Source organism: Lentinus tigrinus, assembly GCF_003813185.1.
Source record: "Lentinus tigrinus ALCF2SS1-7 unplaced genomic scaffold L226scaffold_6, whole genome shotgun sequence".
NCBI classification, from domain to species: domain Eukaryota; kingdom Fungi; phylum Basidiomycota; class Agaricomycetes; order Polyporales; family Polyporaceae; genus Lentinus; species Lentinus tigrinus.
In genome coordinates this window covers 892,455-902,814 of record NW_027137915.1, presented here as the reverse complement: position 1 = coordinate 902,814, position 10,360 = coordinate 892,455, and the positions used below count along the sequence as shown (strand labels likewise).

At 55.2% G+C, this 10,360-nt stretch overlaps 3 protein-coding genes across 3 annotated transcripts; 1 reads left to right on the top strand and 2 right to left on the bottom strand.

The window, feature by feature from the left end:
• Positions 1-2,806: 2,806 nt before the first annotated feature.
• On the bottom strand, positions 2,807-3,404 carry L226DRAFT_568710 (uncharacterized protein; the record flags this gene model as incomplete). Its single annotated transcript, XM_067684202.1, has 3 exons — positions 2,807-2,859; positions 2,917-3,021; positions 3,131-3,404. The coding sequence occupies 3 exons, from the start codon at positions 3,402-3,404 to the stop codon at positions 2,807-2,809; spliced, it is 432 nt and encodes a 143-aa protein (XP_067538265.1).
• A 1,504-nt stretch (positions 3,405-4,908) lies between these two features.
• On the top strand, positions 4,909-7,236 carry L226DRAFT_458520 (cyclopropane-fatty-acyl-phospholipid synthase; the record flags this gene model as incomplete). Its single annotated transcript, XM_067675447.1, has 11 exons — positions 4,909-4,997; positions 5,048-5,291; positions 5,355-5,523; positions 5,598-5,938; positions 6,019-6,276; positions 6,337-6,418; positions 6,481-6,528; positions 6,644-6,817; positions 6,894-6,987; positions 7,052-7,092; positions 7,175-7,236. 11 exons carry the CDS (start codon positions 4,909-4,911, stop codon positions 7,234-7,236), a joined length of 1,602 nt encoding a protein of 533 aa, XP_067538264.1.
• Positions 7,237-8,390: 1,154 nt separating this feature from the next.
• L226DRAFT_458133 (uncharacterized protein) lies at positions 8,391-10,210 on the bottom strand (the record flags this gene model as incomplete). Its single annotated transcript, XM_067675425.1, has 2 exons — positions 8,391-9,806; positions 10,028-10,210. 2 exons carry the CDS (start codon positions 10,208-10,210, stop codon positions 8,391-8,393), a joined length of 1,599 nt encoding a protein of 532 aa, XP_067538263.1.
• Positions 10,211-10,360: the final 150 nt, after the last annotated feature.

The following is a 10,360-nucleotide window of genomic DNA, read 5'->3' as shown; positions in this document are numbered from 1 at the left end:
CCCCGGACGATGTGTTAGCAAAGTTAGCAAATTCGGTTAGCATGTCGAACACCCTCGAACACCCTCGAATGGTCCCCGGACGATGTGTTAGCAAATTATCTAAGTGGAGTGGTATTTCTGGACCGCCCACTATGCTGCGCTTGTCAATTTGCAAGCATGCCCTTATTGGACCAGGTTGGTTCTGTTTGTTTTTCATCATGATTACTAGTGCAACCTATCATCATGTTAAGGTAGCAGTAAGTAGTAGTAGTTCATTGCCATGTAGTGGTATTTCGTTGATTAGTAGCACAGTAGGTAGTAGTTGGCGGTAGTCAATGGTAGTAGTAGTTGGTAGTAGTTGGAAGTAGTTGGTAGTAGTAGTAGTGGTGGATTCTTATGCTAGACATATTGGAGTTACACCCTGAACACATTTGAAATGTATCTAATGTATAACAGGCATGCATCCAAGTTGTATCAATCAGATATATGCCAGTCAAATTGTAGATACATATACACAATTGACCACCATTTGTCTAACATTTATACCAATGATATATGTCTGTTACATTGTGATCATATTTCATGTACAACCAGAGTTTGTCCAACATATAGTCACTTGTTATATGAGCGACAAATCATGGAAATATTTTGTGTAACTCCAGCATTTGTTCACAATATTTCCTGTCAGGATATGGGAGACAAACACTGGTTATACAAAGAATGTGTTCACAATATATCGATCAAATACAAGCTATTCATACTTCAATTATATCTCCTGGATATATGGCTGGATAAACAGCTGGATATACCGTATTCATAGGACAGTTATATTTCAAATATAATCACGATTTATCTCGCGGGCATATGCGAGACATATATGGCCAATAACTAAGGTTTGTCTTCAATTTGCCGCCTAGATACATGGGGAATTGCCCCCGGTGTGTTGTTCATCAGTGTTCATCTGAACCATCCTGAGGGGTATTATTGACATCCTTGCGGACCGCACGAATCACGATCAGCTAAATATGCTCACACCCAAGATACCGAGGGATGAGAAGGTATGACGGCACCGCGCTGATCAACACGCACTGCATCACTTGGACGGTGATAGTCGCGCCTCGGCACACACCAAGAGTGTCCGTCGTCCCCGAGCTGAGCGAGGTGCCAATACTAATCTTCGGACCCACGCCGATAATCATCCTGCGCATCGAGTTCGCAAGTCCGAAGGTTCTTGGGACTCGGCGACTCGGACTTTACAGCGATCGGCGGAAGTCCTTGATACCGGAGTCGTCCATCTGTCGACGACGTTCAGCGTATAAGCATATCGAAAAGCGATGGCATGACCCACTTACTTGCCTTGCTGGTAAACACGATAACCTTAACGATGTCACGATGATGGTGTTGACTGCTCCCTTCAATCGCTGAACCCTAACACTGTACAGAACTTCTCGGTGGTGCTCCTCGACTAACCCGTGCAGAGTGCATGGGCAGATTTTACTTAGGTATACGCAGCACATCAGCCTGAGGCCGCCGTCTGCGGACCGACGTTCGTTGACCACAGCATGCCTGATGTTGCCGTCAGGACTCAGCCAGTCAAAGAACGGAGGTGACCCGTGCCTAAACTGACCCCACGCGAAGGACAATCGTTTCCCAGGTCTCCTGCAGAGCATCGCCTCCTCGTACTCAATCGTATGCAAAATGACTCCTGCAAGGGGAAAATCAATCGCGGGTCTGGGGTTTGCTGATTCTCGAGGCATGCAAGTAGTGTACGAGTACATATGTACCCAGCGTTGGGGGGACTGATAGGCTCATCGACGCCCTGATGCCTCGCGTGCCGGTGATGCACGCGCTGCTACAGACCACAACGAGCTCGGTTCGCTGTTGATGCAGAGAGACCCTTCCGTCAATGAATCACGCACAGGTTCAGAGACTTCGAATACGTACTTCCTGATCTGGGTCGCGAGGACGTCGAGGGCATCTGTTAGGTGCCCTCTGGACATTGCATGCAGCAGGGCAAGTACGAGTCCTGGTGCGGCGACCGCCCATGTTTTAAGTCGGCGACAAGTTCTGTGCATCTGTTGGCGGGCCGCGGTCATCTTCATTTACGATGCCCTGTCCTCGTTCATCCGACGCCAGGGGCAGAGTCAATATCCTGCTCACCTTCGGAGTACACGACATACTACAGAACGCAACCCAACGGAGGACATTCAACAATGGCCATGTGAAAGCGAGCTCGGGAAAGCCTGAGGATGGTGAGATGAGATGGCGCGAATCTGGATCTAACCAGCGCGTTTCAATCATGTGATCGCGTACAGACGCCACGAAAGACCCTTGAGCGCAGACGTGGTCGTTCACGATTACTCGCTACGAGCAAGACAGGATCACGCGTTCGTAATCGCATGTACGACTTGGAAGTTGGGTCCTACAGAAAGTTTAACAACAGCCGTATGAACAGCCGGTCGTCTGAGCCGACCGCCGTCACGTCCTAAGACTTGAATAACTCAGCAAGCACAATGCATGCTGGTACGCGAGGAGCCGGGGCAGGATGGCTGTGGGTACCGCGACGAAGCATGCACTGGGAGCTAGGAGTGTCCGTCCTGTCTCGGGCTGGGAAGGACTAAATGGCAGGAAAACGCAGTACTCCAGTGACTGCTCGAGACATCAAGCATACAGCACCCACTCCCAAAGGAAGTGCTCACCTGCAAAGTATGCACCTGATATGCACAGACGAAGCGACTTGCGGATGTCATGATGCGTCCGTAAGGATCCTCTGACTTTAGGCTACGCCGACTCCGAATCCCTAACATCCCAGTCGCACATAAGCTAGTCAGGTTGACCGCGATTCTGCCGATCCCCAATCTGCGAGAGCGCGAGACAACGCTGGAGGTAAGCCTTCCGGTTAACATGCGCATGACATGCAGGATCATAATTGCGTACCTGTATCCCGCGACTCCAACATCGACGACCTCGACGCGCTCTCCGAGTCCCCGCCTGTCCCGAACGCGGCCCTCTGCAGATCCTTGGCGTGCTTCTCCTTCCCGCCTGGGACTTAGCGTATAACACCCACACGCATCCATCACTCAGTACTCAGTACGCAACATTGAAATCCCCTGCCCCCTCAACCCCGCTCCAGCACACGAAGATCACTCACCGACAAGAGGCTCTTCTCGATTCTTCCGCAGAGACTCCTGCGTCATCGCGATCATCTGCGCAAGCTGCTCCTGGACAGTCAGGGTGCGCTGCGTCTCCTCCTCGTCGCGCACGAGTTTCGCGAGGTGCCGCTCTTCGCTGACCTGCTTGCACGTCTCAATCTCGTCGCCGACGTGCTGGATGGCTGTTGTCAGCCGATCGAGCTGATCGGTGAGCGATGCGGGTACGCTGGGGGCTGTCGAGGGAGCGGAAGAGGAGGGGGCGGGAGAGGACATTGGTGGGCACGTAGGCTGTCGACAGTCGAGGTTCGTGGTGACGGTTACAAGAAGAGAGACATATGTGCCGATCGCGGTATGGCCGGGCGGTTCATAGGCTGTGAAGGTGGCCTGGGGGGGACGAAAGAAAGGAGAACGTGGCTGTATTGTAACAATTACTGCTCACTACCAACATGCACGTCTATCACCTCGTCCTCAATGTAATCCAACCAGCCCGTATGACATGCACCGCCGCTTCGACCACTCCCACGAGTATATGATCGACTGCCGTCGCGCTGTGTAAAGGTCGTCAGGAACAGTCCACTCGTTAAATCTGAGCAGGACACACACCGATCGCCAGACTGGGACAAGAAGAACCTCTCGGCAGCAGGTGCTCTCGAAGAGCACGCGGGGAGAAAAATTGGTGATCGGAGGACGACAGCACCAGAGTAGTCTGAATCGAGTTTCGCAGGGGCACGAGGCCCCGTCTGTGCGAGCCGCGAAGTGCACTGAAGGACGCAGCACCCGCCGATCCTCTTGACCCGCGAACGAATCGTAGGCTGACGAAGGGGCAGGTGTGCGCCCGATCCCTGCGTCGTATCCCAAAGTCCGCATCCACCCCTCAGCGCCGAAGCGCGTCTCCGGGGCCCGTAGGGAGCTTCTGCTCGCATCTGCCGAGACGAGCTCGGGTTCGTCAAGCGTGACCCTGGTGCGGACTGTATTTCTGGTGCGACGCTCAGTCTGTTCAGACCGGACCCAGCTAGAGTCGATCGAGAGGGATTGGAATGCTCAGACCTTGGCCCGCTCACGAAGATGGATGGCAGGGGGGTGCCGTCCTGTACGGGGTGAGCCTCGCGGCTTTGATGCTGTCGTCGTTGGAGGAAAGCAGGTCGAGTCGAGGGCGGGAGCAATTTTGCCTCCGGGCGGCTGCTGTCACGTGAGCGTGTCCGATCGCGCAACCCGCTGGCGCGACTCGATCGCGAAGGGCGCGATCCACGTCCTGTCCGCTGTCTACTGTCACTGACGTCCCCGCCGTCGCCGCTGAGACCGCTCACAACGCGGTGGAATACGTTCCCGACACGCTGTTTTCGTCGCTGGACAACGGCAACGAGTACGGCGGCGTCGGAGGGTGGAGGCTGCAATAGGCGGATCCCACGACGCAGCGTCGGTGGCTGTCGTCCGGGAGACAATCTCGGGAAGGCGAACGCGACATTTAGGCGGAATCGCACACTCGGTCTGTGCCTTCTGACGGTTGTGGAACTGACATCACTGCACTCGATGTCCGCCCCAACGTCGACGATGCTGATAGGCCCTAGCCCGGTGCCAGTCCCTCGGAGCCCGTCGTCCCCGCAGCCTTGCTCATCGTGGTTGCCAACCGCGGTCAACTCTGTTCCCCGCTATAAGTGACCGTCTCCTCTGCGCCTCGCCTGTGCTTCTTCCTTCCAACTCCTCGCAGGCACCCACTTTCGCCCATATAAGAACTGTCCGAAGTCGTCTTGCACGTCTACGCAACCCTCCGCACACCATGTCCACTGTCATGGGTTCACTCGTCACGACCTCCGCGGCGTACATCAAGAGCCCCTTATGTTCACTTGCGGAGAAAGCAGCTACCAGGTGAGCCCAGTCTTTCCAAGACTGAAATAGTCTAACAATACGCACACTAGTCTGCTTCAACTCATCTCTCATGGAACGCTCGTAATTCACACACCTGCACGCACATACTGTTTCGGGGAGAGCAAAGATGAAGATATTCGTCAAGACTCGGACTCGTCTGACGCGCTAGTTGCCGAACTCACAGTGCGCAATCCAAACTTCTGGTTGCGTCTCTGTGCCATGGGTGATCTCGGTTTCTCCGAGGCATACATGTACGGGGAGATTGATTGTGAGGACCTGGTCAAGGTCTTCCTGGTGCGTCCCTCTTGCCTTTCTAAACTTGCCCAGTTTGAGTCTAACAACTGCCGTATTACACAGGTCTTCCTCGCCAACCGAGCCCAGCTATCGGCAATAGACAACTCCCTCTTCTCCCGACTGGCAGGCAGCTTGCCAGATGTCGGTCTGACTGCACGCATAGTAAACACTGTGACGAACGCGAGGAAGAACATCAGCGCACATTACGACATCAGTAATGCGATGTTCATGGGTAGGTGCCTTCGACGTCCATTACCTAGTGTATGCGCGTCGCCTGTTCCTAGAGCTTACACATATGCCATCTAGGCTTCCTATCCAAGGACATGACTTACTCTTGTGCCATCTTCCCTGAGCTCGACGGCGACCTTCGCCAGCCTAGCTCAAGCCACCATTCATCACCACACCACAGCGCAAGTAATACACCCTCCCTGACAGGCGCGTCCACCCCAAGCACACTGGCCGACTCGGAGACGCACGACCCGCCGAAAGATCTCCAGCTCGGCGCACTCGGCCTGCTCTCCGCGGCCGAGGGCGCGATCCGGAAAATCAGAACCCTCGTCTCGGATGTCGATGACCCGCTCGAGGCCGCACAATACCGCAAGCTGCACCACATCATCCGCAAGGCAGACATCCGTCCCGGACACAGGGTGCGCATATAACCATTAGAACCTTCTTCGTTCTCTCCCCTTTCTCATTTCGCAAGCTGCGACGCTGACCCTCCACACAGGTACTCGAAATCGGCTCTGGCTGGGGCTCTATGTCGCTCCTGATCACGTCCACGATCCCCGGCACGACCGTGGACACGCTCACGCTCTCGACGCAGCAGGCCGAGCTCGCGCGTAAACGCGCGGTAGATGCAGGCCTGTCGGACCGCATACGGGTGCACCTTTTGGACTACAGGAATATGCCGGCCGAGTGGGAGGGTGCGTTCGACAGGCTGGTGAGCGTGGAGATGGTTGAGGCGGTGGGGAGGGAATATATGGAGGTCAGTGCTTGTGGACGCATGTTCCAGGGCATGATGAGGCTGACTGTATGCGTGCGACAGACGTACTGGGCAAAGATCGACTGGGCGCTGAATAAAGAGACGGGCGTTGGTGTCGTTCAGGGCATTACGATCCCAGAAGCAAGTGTGTGGTCTTGCGTCAGGCCTCAAGTCGTGAGTTGTGACTGATTGTGGCTCTACGGGCAGGATTTGAGCAGTATATGCGCGAGGTTGACTTCATCCGGAAATGGGTACGTCTCATCAATCCTTCCTCCACCTTGCTCCGTTGCTGACATTCCCCTGTTCTCCAGAGTAAGCCATTGCCTTAGTCCGTAGCTCATCGGAGCACCTACTCATTCCGCCGGCGCAGTCTTCCCCGGGGGCTTCCTCCCGACGCTCACCTTCATGGTCGAGACGCTTACAAAAGGCTCCCATGGCCGGCTCGTGGTCGACTCGGTGTCGAACATCGGCCCACACTATGCGCGGACACTGCGCGAGTGGCGGAGGCGGTTCGAGGCGCACTTCGAGGACACCATCATCCCGGGTACGTGCCTTCCGTTTGCATGGTTGCACTGTAGTGCTTAGGTGGTTGACGAATCGCTTTGCTCGTACTCGTACAGCGCTGAAAGCGGAGTACCCGGGCGTCATGGACACGGACGACGCCAAGGCGCAAGAGGAGATCGAGGTCTTCCGAAGGAAGTGGATATACTACTAGTGCGTCTTCGTCTGTGATGGGCGGCGTTTCTGAACTGAACTGACGTGTATGCTGCGATTTCAGCTGCTATTGCGAAGTGGGCTTCACGACGAGGCGACTTGGTGGTACGTGCCTCGAATTCGGTTGCCGTTGCTCGTCTTGACTTGAAGACTCACCCGACTTGAACTGACGGGACTCTCGCTACAGACCACATCATCACTTTCAGCCGAGAAGGGAACATGAAGTATGGCTGCGAGGTGTACACGTAAAGAGATCGCCTGAGATTTTGCAAGGTATGGTGGTTGTTGTATACAAACAATGGACATGAAGCTTGAAGACCTTCGCAAACGTGTTTGGGCTCCGAGTCCTCAGGCCAATCGTCGCAACATAACGCGCAGGGAGAGTGTTTTTGTTTTTCAGAGACGGTAGTCTGGATGGGGTCGTGTTCACTATCTCTGTGGAGAGCAGGTTGAGTGCGGTAGTATCGGGGCAGGAATGGCGACCCACGGCGGGTGCAACTGGAATACACCTTCAAGTTAGGAGGCTTTGCTCCACGACGGTGAATATCAGCTGTCCCACCATCACAATATGCACGAAGATTCATGTCCTCGCAAGCTGGCCTACTCGCCCGTCCCTCTATGTTTCGTCGACGTCGTCCTCACGCCAGAGAGTATGCTCCGGTGGGCAGTACCGGATGTCTCGGAGGAGGAGTGGCTCGCCAAAGTCCAGAACATGCAAAACAAACATTATCTGGCGTTCTGCGACATGGTATGTACTCTACGTTCCTCAGCGCGCAGATATCGTTCCGTTGGTTTTCTGCTGACATTATACGTCCGTCGTCAGATCTTCAGCGTTCCGGACAGCAGCGACTTTTCCGTCTACTACACCGTCATGCAGATCGTCGCACCGTTAACGTTCACTTACCCATTCCCTCCGAGGCGCGCACAGACATCTCTTATGTCCCAATAGTCACTGCCTCTCTCCCCGGAGCAGTGCGTTGACGACTTTCCACTCGTCGTGACCCCTTCGCCTCGTTTCCCGCTCACAGGGTTCGGCTTCTTCCACGATTCCGAAGTAGACGTCCGCATGAAGTTGGGTAGCGTGTTCGACTTGCCGGATAGCATCTCGTTGCAGGCATAGGCCTTCTATCAAGTCGCGGAGGCCTTGAGAAGCATCAGTTTTACGCTCTGTTCCGCTAAACGTGCATCCAGTGACAACTTACTTCGTACTTATTGCAAGCTCGTATACCTCTACATAGCTCGTTCGTGCATGTCAATGAAACCACTGACGATGTCAAGTCGAAAAATGCGCGCGCTCCTGCACGAAATAATCACAGACAGTATATCGGCGACTACCATAGCTATAGAATATTGAACAAGAATGATGAACCCTCAAGACATGGACACGATACGAATCGCCCCTTCTACAATAACTCCATCCACATGCGTTCCTGCCTGCGCACCCGCGCCATCTCCCGCCCATACTTCTCGACCTGCCTCCACGCCTCGCCCATGGCCTCCGTCTCCTGGTCGAGGGTGGTGTCCCCCTCCTTCGGCGGCCCCGCCCTCGTCCACGCCGATTTCACCGTCGCCAGATGCGGGCACAGATCCGACAGGAATCCCGCGATCATCAGCTGGTCCGCGTTCTGCCCGATCGCCGACGGGCCCACGCCAAACTCATAGCACTGGCGGAACGAGTAGCCTCCCGTCGGGCGGTGGCCAGCCTCGTACTCCCGCCGGAACGCGCTCACGTCCGTACTGATGGGCAGCGCGAGTGTGGAGACGTTCGGGCAGTGCTGCGCGAGCGGGATGAGGCCCGCGAGGGTCACGTTAGGTGCGAAGTCGTACCGCCGCCACTCGGCGTTGAGCTCGAGCATGTGGAGTTCTGGCCATGCGCGGGCCATCCGAGCGACGAAATCGTCGTTGATCTCGATATGTGCTCCCGGCTCGAGCTTCAGTACAGTCAGGTCGAGGCCCAGGAGCGGCGACAGTGTGTCGACGGTGACGAGGTGCCTGCTGTCGCCTCGCGGAGCAGGGTTTGCGCTGGTCAATCGGATCTTGCGCATACTGGCATTCGCGGGGTGTTCGCTGAGTTTCGTGAAGAAGTCCTGGAGTGCGCTCGCAGTGGGAGGTTGGTTGACGCAGAATGTAAGACTTTGCAGGCCCTTGTGACAGACTGTGCTGAGCCAGGCTTCACAGACGTCGAGCGAGTCGGTGAAGAGTGTGAGAAACTGTAGTGACGGGAAGAAGTGTCCACCGCGCTCCCTGCCCCATTTGAGGACTTCGCGGCAAGTCTCATGATCGGCGCGAAGGGAGACTTGCTGCAAGTTGTTCATGCTGGATAGATGGGTCACCGTCTTGAACGACATCTGGATCTGCCACGAGTAGTGGAACTCCTGCAGATGTTGCTGGCGGAAGCCGAGCGCGAGGACAGCCTCTTCAAGGATCGGGGATGTGGTGGATACTACGCGGATGTTGCGTAGCTGAGCAGGGTTCTCTCCGAATTTGTCCAGCGCGGTCGCGATCTCTCGTGCGGCATCGTCATCCAACGTGTCTATCACTACGTCCATCGACGACACCTTTGGATTTAACATAAGGAGCAATGACGCGACATCTTCGGGCTCGTTCTTGAGCACTTGCGCCCATTGGAAAGTCCGCAGGTTCGGAAGCAGGGGCTCCATACCGAGACACTTCTTTAGCGTTACATATAGAGAGCCAGCGAGCTTGAGCACGGCGTAGTCGTTGTGATACTGGTACAGGTCGAGACGAATGACACGAATGCGTTCAGCATACATCTTAAGCCTCGTCCAGTCTTCGGGTATGGGATCTCGACTGAAAGACTAACATTCGCGTCAGTACTTCGCCGACACCACTACGGATGAGTGAAGAGTCGCCGTAGGCCACAAACCGCCTCCCGTTGTCTTCGCCTCCGCGGGAGGATCAGTTGGGCGTTCAGACATGGTTGTAGCCACGCCGCCAGCGGTAAAACTGCGTCATGTATGCAACCGCTCTCGTGCCGAACCATGGAACCAACACACAACACGGGGGACCAAAGACGTACCAGGGTTTTCCTCCCATCCTCCTCTTTCGTCTCCGTGAGCAACCCCTCAGGGAAGCACTTCACTAGTGGCAAGAGGGATGCTTGCGTTTGCCAGAGTGTATCCAGCGCCGCGTCGTGGAAGCACTTGGCCGTCCGAGCGAGCGCGGCTACGGTCGTGTTGCCGCTAGGTTCGGCCTGTATCATCTGAAATATAATGTTGAGAAGTTCGGGAACGCGGAGGCAGGGGTGAATCGTAGAAAGGTTCATTTCAGAGTCAGCCATGATGGGAGGGGGTAATTGCCACGTTCAGGAAGAGTGCAATACAAGTCCTCCTGCAAGTATATGTACGGAGTA